We start from the raw sequence: 14426 nt of genomic DNA, 5'->3' as shown, positions 1-14426 counted from the left end.
CGCTCATATTATAAATGTTTAATCCATTCAACTATTAAATTACGCTTCACTCTAGCTCTAGAGGTTGCTTTTAGCTCATATTTGGCCAACCGATGCATGGAGGATCTTGAGATATTCTATTTGAGATAGAACTTTTGCTCTGACCGATCTTACCACTTTTACAGTGCGCTCAGATCATTGCCGACCACTACCGTGATTCCTAGTCCTTGGCCCTTCATGAAGAGAACGTTTAATACTGTAAACAAAGCCAGGATTACATCCGAGAACCGCTGTTATTTCTATGAGATTTTTCTTGCCCGCGAAACAAACTCGACATTGTCGGCTTTTGAGTACCATTTTCCGAACAAACATCTTTTGCACGAGTACTTTTTATACATCATTTGATAGATATGAGTCTCACGAATACACCAATACCCCCTTAATGCCATACTGGTGGTAGAAAAAAGGTGTCCAAAACAGAGCAATGAAAACATTCTCATTGTTTTTTGTTGTAAGGTACACCCTGCAGGTCGTGCGTTGGCGCCGCACTGGGCTAGCATATGTTGTTATGGCTCACAGCCAGTGCCAGCCAGGTATGGGCAGCCCTTTGGATTTTTGGTAGCCTTTGCTCCGATCGATCGCGTTCGCCATAAATCGCTCCGGGAGGAGACCTCCGGGCCAGGATGACCCCAGAAATCCTCTCTCTCTCTCTCGCTAGTTCTCTCTCTCTCTCTCTCTCTCTCTCTCTCTCATTCTCTCGCTCTCTCTCACTGTCTTACCGTGGTACTGGTGCGCAGACTGGTGGTCAGCACCGGAGTGAATCGATCGATCCCGATCCCAATCCCGATCGCCCATCGGATGGATCTTGCGACGCACGCGCGCACCTTAACCAGACCCTCTAGCGTGCGCTCTCTCTCTCTCTCTCTCTCTCCCTCTCCCTCTCTCTTTCTCTCGCTCTCTGATGATGCTCTCAATGGCCTCACAGGCAGGGATGTGCACGACAGGCATCGTCAAGCGGTGACGGCCTGCAACTTGACTACAGGCGCACCATCCTAGCCACCCCCCCCCCCCCTCGTGTCCACCGTGTTGCTTCCCGTGCGTACCGGTGTGAGAGTGTGCGACCTGAAAATGAGCAACAGCAAAAAACAAAAAAGAAAACAACAACAAAAAAAACAAACAGGGAACTGTGTTTTTGCGTTTTTCTTTCGAAGAAAGAAAATCGGAAAATTCACTGAGATGAGCTGCGTGTGTGTCTCTGTGTGTATGTGTGTCTGTGGGTCTAGAACAACCTTCTCCTCCTCCTCCTCCTCTTCATCTTCTCGTCGCCATGGCGCGTGGTGGTGATGGTGGGTGCCGCGGCCCTGATGATGATGATCATCATCATCGCGGAGACCGAGCGGAAGCCACGAAGAAGACTGACAGGGAAGGTAGGTCGGTCGTGGAGGGGGAGCGCGCACACACATACCCGGGGGCGGAGGAAAAATTCGGAAAAATGGAATCTTGCCGAACGCCGCCGCCGTGGCCGCCATGGCGCGCGCACACGCTTGCGACGGCCCGCACGGCTTCGCGGCGCAGCTAGCGCATGTTAGTTGACCACATCGCGTCCGCGAGTGAAAATCTCGCGCGCCGTAACTCGCTCTCGCTTGCTGCGGCGGCGGCGGGTGCGTTCGTCGAACGGGACAATTTTTTGGACAATTTGGAGTCGACGCCCGCTCTTACCGCACCCCCCCACCGACCCACCGGTTAAGGTCCCGTCCCGCCCCCCCCCCCCCCCCCCTCTCCCGTGAGACCATTTTGTGCCGATCCGACCCGGCGAAGCCGGCTTCGTCGTCCGCCGTCCGTCTTTTGTTTGTTGTCTTTTTGCGACTGTTTTTTTGTTTTGTTTGTTTGTAGAATCGTGATCACCGGATCACCGGATCGTCCAAAAGTCGTCGTTGTTCGTCGAGCGTGCAACGTAAGCAACGGGGTGGAGGGCGGGGGGGGGGGGAGGGGGAGGTGTGGCAGCACAAACAGGACCCATAACCTCATCAAGCAACCCAAGCACAATCCCGTATCCCAGCGCAAAACCAACCAAAACCCTCCTCGCAGGTGTTGGTGGTGCATCAATCGTGCCCGTGTGCTCCTCTCGTGTTCGTGTTCGTGTCCGTGTGCGCGAGTGTGTTCGTGTCCGTGTGCGCGAGTGTCCGTGGAGTCCTGTGGAGCGCCACAGGCAGAGGGGTTTGGAATTTCGAATCTTCAATCGGACCAGCGGCCCAAACCACAACAGTGGGGCGCACCCCACACCAACCCCCGCATACAGCGAGATTGCGTATGGGTGTGTGTGTGCCCGGTGTGGAAAACGGCTCGACGGCGACGATCGACGATCGACGAATGTGACGTGACACGCAGTGTCTTGATCCTCTTGCTTGCTCTCTGTGGCTCTCTGTGTGGATGCTCCCCAATCCTCCCTACTACCTTCTTTCTCTCTCTCTCTCTCTCTCTCTCTCTCTCTCTCTCTCTCTCTCTTTCTCTCTGTGCGCGTGCGTGCATGCGTGAGAGCGTGCAGGTGTATGTTTCTGTACAGTCAAGTGCCTGAGAAGACGCTCAGGAATGGTATGGATGTGTGTCATCCCATCATCATCATCATCATCATCATCCTCATCATCAACATCTCGTTCTTCTTCTTCTTTTTTTTCCCTTCTGTCCCCTCATCTCTGCTTCTTCACTTCGTCGCCATCACGGTCGTCGCGCGAGCTGTGCGCGTGGTGTTGTGTGCTTATCATTTTCGCGGCACGGCGCAACGGCGCAGCGCTGGGCGCAACCAAACCAAAGTTTTCCAAATTGGGGACGCCATTTTAGGTGTTGTTGTTGTTGTTGTTGTTGTTGTTCCGAGCACACACGAGCACCAGTACATTCCAACCACTGGGCCCTGGAAGGAAGGAAGGATTGTTTTGGGGAGCGGGGGGTTGGGGAGAACTAGCCCCAGAACCCCAGAAGGGCTGCTGCAGAAGCGACAACAAGGACAGCTGTTGCGTTTTCCTTGTTGCAATACGCAATCGCATTCGGCAATCAACCCCTTCTAACACCCTTCTTACCCTGTGGCGATAATGAGGTCACAAAACACAGGGAAGAGAGAGAGAGAGAGAGAGAGAGAGGGAGAGAGAGAGAGAGAACATCCCAACCACCAGCTGACCTCCGTGTGTATTGCGGTTTTCCACCACAGTTTTTCTTCTTCTTCTTCTTCTTCTTTCCTGCCTGCGTACACACATACACGGTCGCAAATGCGAATGGCGCAGTTGCGGTGTATGTGCTTGTATATGTGTTGATGTGCGTACGATCGGACCTCCATCTTGGGCCCCGTCTCCGCACTGCACTGCACACTGCAACTGTGGGCGCGCGTGTGGTGGGCGGTCCTCTTGTCAGGGCAGCGAGAAATGTGTAATGTGGAGCGGGGGTGGAGTTGGGTTGTGGGTAGGTTCGGTAACAAAACAAAAATGCACACAAAACTCAGCCAGAACTGGAAGGACTCTCTTGGTGCTTTTTTCCTTTTTTCCACCCCTCTCTCTCTCTCTATCTCTCGCATTCCTCATGATTCCCCCCCCCCCCCCCCAAATAAATCCTTGTCCATCCATCGATCCATTACGGAGCATGGTTGCTTGATTAAGGGAGGACTTCGGTGTTTTAGGCTTAAAAATGGCCCGTTTTGGACGAATTTTTGTGGCGTAACCATTCAACTTTATTTTTTCATGTAAACGGCATACTGATCTACATCTTTTGAAGAATATTTGATATTGTTTTGAGCAACATTCATTGAAAAGTTAATCCGTGGCATCAAATGTTGGAAGGCGTGTCGTCGAAAAGGTACTTTTCACGGTGCCAATCGTAGCTGCGTGACGGGTTATCAGAAAAGTACAAATCGATATTCGATTGAAAGATTATAAGTTTATCTAGATAGCCTTGTTGAGTTTTTGTTGATATTCCAATTTTTCGATTTTTGGCAGATTTTTGAAGTTGAAAAAGTAATGCTTTTTGCGATTCTGCCATAAAAAACGAACTTTACAGATTTGTTTAAAAAAAGTATCAACAATTTTCATGATATCTCGACGGCGATACCTGGCAAAGAGTGTGCAGATTATGTGTAAAAAATATCAAATCGATTGGTCCAGTAGTTTTTACGGTACGATGGGTACCGACTTTGAAAACGTTGGTTTATTGGGAAACGCTCTTCAAAGCAACGAGCTGCATGGATCCTTGTATTAAGGGCAAATTTTCAAAAATCGATAACTTTGTCAGGTTCGCTTCGATTGATCCAAAATTTTTACACAATGTTCTTGAAAGGTTCAGCATCCAGGGAAAAATGTTTAAAATATGTGTCGCAAAAAAATTAAATACCGAAGACCCCCCTTAAGTTGCTCTGCTCCAGCGCCCCGCTACCACGGAGAGTCAGAGAAAAAGACAGGAAGGGGAAGGAGAGACGCTCGGGGAAAACTCCGGACAGGTTGCGGTCGTGAGATTTCAGGTTCTCCATTGAACCAACCAGCAACCAGCGCCTGCCTGCGTGGCTTAGCTTGGCTTGGAATAGGTCAAGACTCTCTCCTTCTCTTTCTCTCTCTTTCTATCTCTCTCTCCCTCTCTCTCTCTCTCTCTCTGGTCACCGTACTCACTTACTCACTCGGTAGTATGCGGTTCCATTCGCATACCATTCAACGGGTGCGTATAAATAAACTTTGTACACTACACAAACACTAGGCCACACGCACGCACGCACGCACGTACGTACTCCGGTGTATGTCCTACCCATACGAAGAAGGAGTCATGGAAGGAGCAGCACCCCCCGCGCGGCCCATTTAGCGGGCTGTCAAAGCAAATCATTACGACCTGGGGTCGTCGGTAATGGGGCGATCACTTCACCCCACCACATCCGTGGCGGGAGGCCTGGGGGGGGGGGGGGGGGCACTAAAAATGACGGCTGACAATTATGCGCACTCGTGTGGTGGCGCGGCGCGATCCCGTTGAAGCGCGATGGAGCGATAAATTTAGAAAGAAAAGAAAAAAAAATAGCCATTTAACCTGCCATACCGTCGATGCGTTCAGTGTTTTCGTTATATTCATCGCTCTCTCTCGCTCTCTCTCTCTCGATCTCTCCCACTGGTGCTGCTCCTGGAGCTGGAAAGAAGAGAGAAGGAGAGAGTGAAAACAAATTGAATTGAAAACAAACATTCCTTCGCCAGAATGCGTTCGTGACGTAAATGCTGACTGCTGCGGCGCGCACAATATGCCGCCCGATCGATGGCGACTTGCGATCTCGCGTGGTCTCGGGAATCCGGAACACGCACGTGGCCCATTCAGGATTGAGACTCGCCAGCTGAGGGACTCACCAAGCAGACCCACGGCTGTGATCAAGGCGGAGTGATCACTAGAAGGCGGGAAGGAAAGAAGAGAATTCCGCGAACAACCAAGCGGAGTTGAGTTGACAAATGCGCCAGTGAACAGCGGTTTTTCGAGCTTTTCCAGTATTTTACAATTTTCTCCAATTTGCATGTTGCATTTTGAGCAATTTCCGACCGACGACTCGGACACAAATATATCCAGAAATCCCGGAAAAAAAAACTATTGCTACACTTATGCTCGCAAAGTTCAAGAAACCTTTTGGATTTGTTAGATTAGTTGCGGAAATCGCAACAAGAATCTCCAATTTCAGACTCCTAAAAAAATACTAATTTATTCATAAATTCAAAGCACGGGTACTGAGTTTTTTCAAGAGTTGTAAACCAGTAACTTTTAAGAGACAGACTCTTGGAATTGGGCCCCTAAATTCGCTCACCGTTCGCACGGACGATCACCGATAGTATGCACCGCTACTACTATAAAAGAACTACGCACTGTTTGTGTATGTGACACGTATGTAACCGAAGATAGAGAGAGAGACAGAGAGAGAGAGAGCAGAGAGAGAGAGAGAGAGCAGCGAGAGAGATAGCAGAGAGAGAGAGAGAGAGAGCATTTGTTGAACTAATTCCAAACTAATCTCCAGTTGCGGAGTCGGAGGATCCGAACTAAAGGTGTGCTCGGTAGCACTCGGCAGGATTCTGGCCGAACTATGCCGAGTGCTGGTTTCTGCTCACTGCTGTTCACTGCACCCCCTGGCTAACAACATACAATAGTCCGTGGTGTTCGTAGTCGTTGGTCTTGATCTTGATCTTGAGCCCCCAGCCTGCAGTGCGTGCTGTGAGTTCAGTGACGAGTGTCGACGAGTTCGGGTGTCTTCTTAGTGTCTTCCTCCCCCCGAAAAGGGTGATCTTCTTCCTGGTGAGCAAGCTAGTTCAAATCAGCGCTATCCGTTTCCAGCCCATTCGTGACTATGACTGCTGGAAGCCAGCCAGCCAACCAGCCAGGCCGGCTAGTGAGCCTGCGATGACTCAGGTACACGGAGCTCGATCCTTGTGTCGGAGCCAGAACTAGAGCCATGCGTTCCGTGTTCGACCTTCAGTAAACCAAAAGCGAAGTGCCTCAATCAAACATATGCCGCGGAATTCCATCGTTTCCTGGTTCAGGATCCAGTCCGCGACCGGAGATACGTTCGATAAGTCACGTTCCCTATCAAAAATGCCGCTGTTGCGCCGCCGCAATCAAACGAGCAGAAGCAGCCAGAAAGGGCAGTAGCCTTGCCTAGAAAGAACTGTCTGCACCAGAACTAGTGGACCATTTTACAACGATTTTTCGATTACCTTTTCCTACTTTGACGCAGTAGCTTTGTGGAGTAGGTAAACAGAGCTACGATCACGTTTTATATTAGTGTTTGGTCTCTGCAACATACTTTCCATTGCTTTAAGGGAGGGGCTTCGGTAATTTCTTACCAAAACAAGGATCATTTTTGACGATTTTTTGTGATACAACCATTCACCATAATTCTTTGAAGTGAATGACATATTAAACTGCAACTTTTGAAGAATATTTAGTAATATTTTAGGGAAGATTTATTAAAAACTTCATCCATGGCATCACATTTAGGCAGTCGTGTCTTCGAAAAGGTGTTTTTTTCTGGTGCCCATCGTAGCTGCGTGATGGGTGATCAGAAAAATACAAATCGACATTCGACTGAAAGATTATAAGTTTATCTAGGTAGCCCTGGAGAGTTTTTGATGATATTCCAATTTTTCGATTTTTGGCAGATTTATGAAGTTGAAAAAGTGATGCTTTTTGTCATTTTGGCGATTTGTTTAAAATAAAGTATCAACAATTTTAATGAAAGCTTGACGGGGCTACCTGGCAAAAAGTGTACAGATTATGAATTCGAAAAAAATGACCGCAAAGAGCAGCCAGTTTGTGGTTAGAAAATGGGAAAGAGTTAAAAAAAAGGGAGCGAATCAACTCTTCGACACAATGAGCTCTTTATTTCCGCCCTCCATTGAATGCAATTGGCCGAACCGAACCGATATCGAACCTCAGAGGCCTCGCCTGCGTGGTTTGAGATGAAATCTATATAGAGCCGTGCCACCTACAAGCCCCCAAAAAACCTTAGGCGGTGGGGAACCTGGATTTTGGGCAACCGTTTTGGGCAGTGGGCCCAGAGCTCCAAATAATTCCTCCCTTCGGGGGATCGTAAACACAGTGCCCACAACCGGGCCTCTAGGGTGTAACGGTGTACGGCGCACTAGATAAGTGCATCACCCCCCCCCCCCCCCCCCCGTAAAACCAAACCAGCAAGCGTTTTATATCCTTTGCTCGCCTTTTATTGCTCGCAATATAGGAGCACGCCGCAAATGACGCAGAGGGCTGGCTAGTGGGGGGGGGTGTTTAGAGGGGGTAGCAATTGAAAACGTGAAAGCAAGATAGCTCCGTGTGGTACGATTGCGATGGGTACGGCACGGGAATGTCATTCTTTGTGTTCGCAAAAACACATTCCACACGCCCCTAAATTTACGAGATGTGCGCTTTTTATTGTTGCAGTCCGCGTCGGCAAGCGCTTGAGAAGCAAACGTGAGAACGAAAGGAGAGAAGGGTGGATCTAGTATTTACACTAGCATCTGGATCTGGATTATATATTGGGATGCAGCCGCTCAGTCATAAGCCCCCCCCCCCCCCCCCCCCCCCCCCCACAGTCATAAGCCATCATAATCCAATCGATGGCGGACGGAGCTGCAGCAGCAGCAGCAATGATCGCTAGAGTACACGCTAGTGCAGCAGGGCAGGCTGGTGCACTATTTTCGTTATTTTCCACCCTTTTAACTGCAACCCCAACCACCACCACCACCAGCACAAGGTCCGTGTGGCCGAACGGGAAATTTGTTTGATATTTAATGTCTCTTTTATTGCACGCGATGCACGGCTAGTGCTCGAGCGAGAGAAGCTAGAGAGCAGCAACAGCAGCAGGCGGTGCGTAGTGGACGGCGCGTGGCCAATAAACAACGAGACCGCGCGCCACCGCTCCATCCGCCATTCGGTTCCATGCGTTCCAACGAAAAACGGCACGATCGTACCCCACCCAGCCCCTTTTTACGTTTTCACAACTCACACTCGCCCCCACCAAAAAATTTTATATGCAAAAAAGGCTACACTGACCGATGGTCAATGCGACCGATCAATTGATTGGCTGGCGGTAGCTGCCGGGAGCGCCACCCCCCCCCCCCCCCCCCAAAGGAAAGGAACTGGCCAACGCCACAACGTCACGGTGGTGCACGTTTTACTAATTTTCCAGCATGATTTACGCTGCCAGAGGTCGGTTTTTCGCGGCCACGCAATTAACTGGCCGGGATGGAACCGTCCTCCACACTTTTATAGGCAAGGGGTGGCATGAAATAAAATTACCGGCACGGCATCGTCCGCTTTGGAATGAAAGTGACCGACCGAAACCGTATCGTCCAGGGAACCGTCACAACGCCGCAAAAAAAAAGGCCGAACGCGCACGGAAATAGATTAAGTGCCAAGCCTCACCGCACACTTCGAGGAGTCGGTGAGGCTAAACCCGTTGGGTTAGGGCCGGGAAACCGAGGTACCGTGGTACCGAGTTACCGAGTGCTGCTGCTAACTACGCAGCAAAATTCTTTCCTTCCTCAAAATATTCCCAGTCGAATCACCAACGGGAGTCCACTGGTTTGTGTGGGAGGGGGGGCTTTGAAGGGAGTGAATGCGATGCTCCCACTCCCTGCCTATCATCGTCGTCGCCGGCACCAACGACCAGGCGCCTCCATTTCTGGTTGGACGACCAGGCGTCTCCATCCAGACATGGCGAATTAAAATTCACCACCTCCCTGCCGGTGGTGTACGTGCATTATCTTCTAGGTTGAATAGAGAACAGCACTATCTATCTGTACTATTAGTGTCCATGCCAAAAGAGAAAGAGAAAGAGAGTGAGAAAGACACAGAGATTGAGACAGAGAGAGAGAGAGAGAGAGAGAGAGAGATATAGAGGAAATGATGTACGCTTCTCTAGTGCTCGAACGATGGAACGACAATGTGTTTCGCGGCTTCTCTAGTGCTACACCGGTCGTCGTCTTTGCGAGCCACTAGGCGCCAGCCTCTCCATTACCGGTCGGCGGTCCGGCCGGCACTACACGTTCGCACCCTCCGCGCACCCTTCGCTTCGGAGGAGGTGGTGTGCGGGCTGGCAGGCTGGCTTCCTGCGATCGTTGTCCTAGCGCGTGGCGTTGCGCGCCCGGTTACTCCAGCAGCCAATTAGTAGTAACCTTGGTCCGCCGTAGCAATCAACCCCCAAAGCAACACAAGGGTAGCAAGAAAAGGTAACCTACCAGTCCATCCAACCACCGCACCAGTAACCGCACGCGTAAGATGATCTTCACTGGAGCCCATGGACGACGCCGAGCTGGAAATGGGCAGAGCAACAGTCAGCGGAATGCGCGCGGATCCCGCACCGCCCCGGAAGTAAGCGCTCAAGCGAGGGGTGTCACCCCACCCCTTTTTCCCCTTGTTCCGAGGCCTCAAAACTAACACAGAGTTTTGGTTTTCTTCTCCCTTTTTGTTTTGGTTTCTACCCCCCCCCCCCCCCCCCCTAAAAGCCACGCGGCAACCGAACCAACCAGTCTCAGCGTCCGTACCTGTCGCGCGACCAGCATCAGCTTTCGCTACAGTCTGCCATCTCGTCGTCGTCGTCGTCGGCGGCGACCACCTCCAGCTACTACTCGGTGTACAGCGATCACCAGCCGCTGCTGCAGCATGCGTCCTCGCCCGGCTCGATGTCGTCCCTGGCGTCATCCCTTCCGCCCTCCCACTCATCACCACCGCAGGGACCCTCGATGGCTGCCGGAGGTGGGCTCTGCTCTGCGTCGGCTGCCAGCGGTGCCATCTCCTTTCACCACCAGCTACCACCACAGCAGCAGCAGCAGCAGCAGCAGCAGCAGCATTCGGGCTCCACGTCTGGCTCTAGTTCAGGCGCTCAGCTCCAGCAACAGCAGCAGCAGCAGCAGCAGCAGCAACAGCAAACAACGCCAGCCAGTGGCCAGTTGGTGCAGAAGACGAAGGCCCGCGACATCACGAAGCGCCGGGGCGCCATCAAGCATCAAAGGTAAGCCAACTGCACGTTCCTTCGGCTCCCGCCACCACGCCACCACGACAGTGCTGCTGCACAGCCTGCAGATTGATACCGTTCCTTTCTGTTCTGTTCCGTTCCGTTCCGTTTCCATTGCCGTGGCCGTTTCCGTTGCCTCCGTTTTCTCGTTTTCACCTAGAACAAGATATTTCTCTTGCAGAACGCACGAGATCAACGGCCACAAGTTCGTCGCCAAGTTCTTCCGCCAGCCCACCTTCTGCGCCTTCTGCAAGGAGTTCCTCTGGGGCTTCGGCAAGCAGGGCTACCAGTGCAAGAGTAAGTGTTGGCGCCGGTGTGTGTGCGTGCGCTGGCTGGCTGGTCATGCTTAATATTGTGCTTCCTGTTCTCAATCTTCCCCCCCCCCCCCCCCTGTTGATTTGTGCAGCATGCCAGACGGCGGTGCACAAGAAGTGCCACGATAAGCTGCTCGGAACCTGCTCGGAATCTAGTTTTAACTCTGAAAGTACAATTGTAAGTAGCAATTGCTCTGATGGTGCTGATGAAATGTATGTCATTTACATTCTTTCTCGTTTTGTTTTCTCTCTCTCTCTCTCCCTTGTCCACCTGTCTGTCTGTCGCCTGTCGCAGTATTTAAGGGAACGCTTCAAGCTAGACTTACCACATCGGTTTAGGGTATACACCTTCATGTCGCCAACGTTCTGTGACCATTGCGGTTCGCTGCTCTACGGTTTCTTTCGGCAGGGGCTGAAGTGTATAGGTAAGTAGTGACACCGCACCAATACTAGCAGCAGCGGCAGCAGCAGTAGTGCATGGTTTGTCGCAAAGGGAGCAGGACATTTCCTTTAGTAGCAATGCTGGTGACCCGCCTCCTTAATGTGGATGTTTTTGTTTGAGAGGTGCATCCTTTAAAGTTTTTCAGTCCAAATCTCATGCCATTTGGTCCATCCGAAGCATCCGAAGAGCGTGGGATTTTCTCAAGATTGAAAAAAAACGAACATCGTATCTTGGTGTTTTGAGGCGTTTAATGCATCGTACTTATCGCATTCACCCATAATATCGTGCAGAAGGGAGTTAGTGAAGGGAGTTGCATGATAAGGCACGGGTCTCATCGATCCACGCTCACCAATGGATTTTTTTAAAGAATTAGTTCATTTTATGGATAAATTATTCCACGTTATCACCTGTTCTGGTACCCTGTAACTTTAACTTATTCGCGTAAACTTCATTTTCGGATGAAAGTAAAACGTTAGACTCACATTTTATGGTCATTCCGACCACCCAAACACACTACCTGTGTCCACAAAATAAGGGAACACGTATCTTAATAGCTCAAATGCGATTGGAAATTGATTTGGAGGAATTATGGACTAACAACTAACAAGAATACATCGAATATCCCCTTTTTAATGGATACAGTAGCGCTGTCACTGTTGGGAGCATAACTTAGCTGCAAGTGAACCAAATGCCGTTAAATTTGGACTGAAAGAGGGGCTCCAGTATTTTCGGGCCCAAAAACGGCCCATTTTGGACGATTTTTTGTGGCGTAATCATTCAATTTTATTTATTCAAGTAAATGGCATATTAATCTACAATTTTTGAAGAATATTTGGTATTGTTTTGAGCAACATTCATAGAAAAATTAATCCGTGGCATCAAATTTTGGTGGGCGTGTCGTCGCACAGGTATTTTTTCCGGTGCCCATCGTAGCGGCATGACGCGTCATTTGAAATATACAAATCGATATTCGTATGATAGATTATAAGTTTATCTAGGTAGCTCTGGAGAGTTTTTGTTGATATTCTAATTTTTCGATTTTTGGCAGATTTTTGAAGTTGAAAAAGTGATGCGTTTTGCGATTCTGCCAAAAACAACGAGCTTTACATAATTGTTTAAAAAAAAGTATCAACAATTTTAATGATATCTTGACGGAACTACCTGGCAAAAAGTGTACAGATTATGTGTTAAAAATATCAAACCAATCGGTTCAGTAGATTTTACGGTACGAAGGGCACCGACTTTGAAAACGTTGGTTCTGGGGAAACGTTCTTCAAAGTAGCGAGCTGCATGGATCCTGGCATGAAAGGCTTCGTATAAATCTGTATCTTTGTCATATGCTTCGATTGATTCAAAAATTTTACACAATACTCTTGAAAGAATCAGCTTTCAGGGAAAAATGTTTAAAACATGTGTCACAAAGAAAACTTAAATATCGAAGCCCCTCCTTAAAGGATGCACCTTTCAAATAAGAATTCCCACACTAAGGTGGGGCGGGTCACCAGAAATATTCCCAGCGAAAAGAAAGAGTCCTGTTTACTTTGCAACACACCACTAGGCAGTAGTAGTAGTATTGAAGTAGCTGTTAGTGAGCATCACAATTTGCTGTCAAGCTTTTCCGCCGTGGGAGCGTTGCCGGCGACAACGACACTAAGTGTGTTAAGTGTTGCTGCCCAGTGCCGAAGCTGCGTCTCGTTTACCATCAGATGGCGCTTCATTTCTCTCCTCATTGCCTCGTCTCTCTCCCCCCCCCCCTCTCTCTCTCTCTCTCTCTTTCACACCACTTTTCTAATAATATTTACGTTGGCGCGCCACTCACGCCCTCCCCTTCTCATACGCAATCGTCAAGAACAAAACCAGCGGTCCATTCGCCGCGTTATTGTGTAAACAGTGCCATGCCCCTCTAGTCAGTCAGTCAGTCAGTCAGACTGGGGTGACAGCGCGTAAACTTCGAGCTCGCAAAAACAAACGAGAAACAGGACTGAGGACACAGCACAAGCGCAAGCAGGTTGCGGTCAAGCTTTTAAGTCAGCAATTGCGGGGCTTTCGAGTGTTGCGAGCTCACGTTTTCCCTGGTGGCTAGTGGTTTATCACGTTTCGCTCTCTTCTCTCTCTCTCTCTCTCCCTCTCTCACTCTCTCTCTCTCTCTCTCTCTCTCACTGTGTCTTTTGATTTGTTTATCTATTGCTCGAGTCCATAACACACTCGGATCACTGCTCTCGGGTCCAACTTACTCTTGTTTGTTTTCTTCGCGGTTTTCCACCTGCTGTTGAATACCACGACCACAGACAGCATAGCACGCAGCTAAGCGCTTCTGCGCAGCTGAACATTTCATTCTACAGGACCACATTTCGTGGAATAATGGAAAACAAATGGAGACGCAAAAAAACTCTGTGGTCACAGCGCCGCCCACCGTTTGTGAGGTTATGTTTGATCCTGACTTCCTGACTGTCCAAGGTGTCACAGCAAAAAAAAAAAAACAACGGGGGAAATGGCAACTGGAAGCCTGTGCGCACTTCCTTGTTTGAGACACCAAGAAACACGCTGCTTGATGCTCCGCCACAAAAAATCGCTCTTGCGCGACGCTAGCGAAGGTCGCCGATTGTTGCCATCCGTCTGTACTGTCGGGAAAAGGTCACATTTCTCGTGGATCTCGTGGCCCGGCACGCCAAACTCGCCAGGCCAACCCGTCGAGAAGGGGAGTGCTGGCCCGGAAACCGAGCCAAAGCGGCGGAAGGGAAAGGGGGATATCTATTTTCGTGTGGTCCGTCCACATTACTTCCATTTGCTGCTACGGTGACGTTCAGGGCGCAATATTCGTTGCACGTAGAAGGAACGGTTAATTACGCAGGACAGGTTACGGGTTACGGGAGCCAGTCCAGGGTGCGTTCGTGTGGTGTTCCGGGTGACACGGTTCATGACGATGACTCACCTCTCATCTCCCGGTCATCGACGTCGTACGTACGTCGTCGTCAGCTGTTTTGCGGTTGGAGACCTCCGGCGCGCGTGACATAGCTGACTGGGTGGCTGGCTGGCTGGGTGGGTGGGTGGCTGGGTTGTTTGGGGAGCACCGCAAGCGATCCCTTGCGCTGTTGCGAGTAGCGCTCCATTGCGTGCACGTCCATTGCGGGCGAGGCTGCTATTTTGGGGCCAGTCAGGCAGCATTTACACGCCCGGTAGAACACCCGAA

At 50.1% G+C, this 14426-nt stretch overlaps 1 protein-coding gene across 2 annotated transcripts; it reads left to right on the top strand.

Annotated features, from left to right (window-relative positions):
* Window positions 1–1823: 1823 nt before the first annotated feature.
* Window positions 1824–11209, top strand: LOC126579945 (putative protein TPRXL). 2 transcript variants are annotated; one of them, XM_050243729.1, is made up of 6 exons: window positions 1824–1933; window positions 9238–9837; window positions 9972–10477; window positions 10662–10777; window positions 10887–10972; window positions 11090–11209. In XM_050243729.1, exons 2-6 carry the CDS (start codon window positions 9764–9766, stop codon window positions 11094–11096), a joined length of 789 nt encoding a protein of 262 aa, XP_050099686.1. In that variant the 5' UTR covers window positions 1824–1933; window positions 9238–9763; the 3' UTR covers window positions 11097–11209. The 2 variants fall into 2 exon arrangements, with proteins under 2 accessions (XP_050099686.1, XP_050099685.1); XM_050243728.1 differs by having other exon boundaries at window positions 10641–10777.
* Window positions 11210–14426: the final 3217 nt, after the last annotated feature.

The sequence above is a fragment of the Anopheles aquasalis genome, chromosome Y (genome assembly GCF_943734665.1).
Source record: "Anopheles aquasalis chromosome Y, idAnoAquaMG_Q_19, whole genome shotgun sequence".
Classification (NCBI taxonomy): domain Eukaryota; kingdom Metazoa; phylum Arthropoda; class Insecta; order Diptera; family Culicidae; genus Anopheles; species Anopheles aquasalis.
Note: the sequence above shows the minus strand (reverse complement) of the source record. Positions and strands in the feature narration are given on the sequence as shown.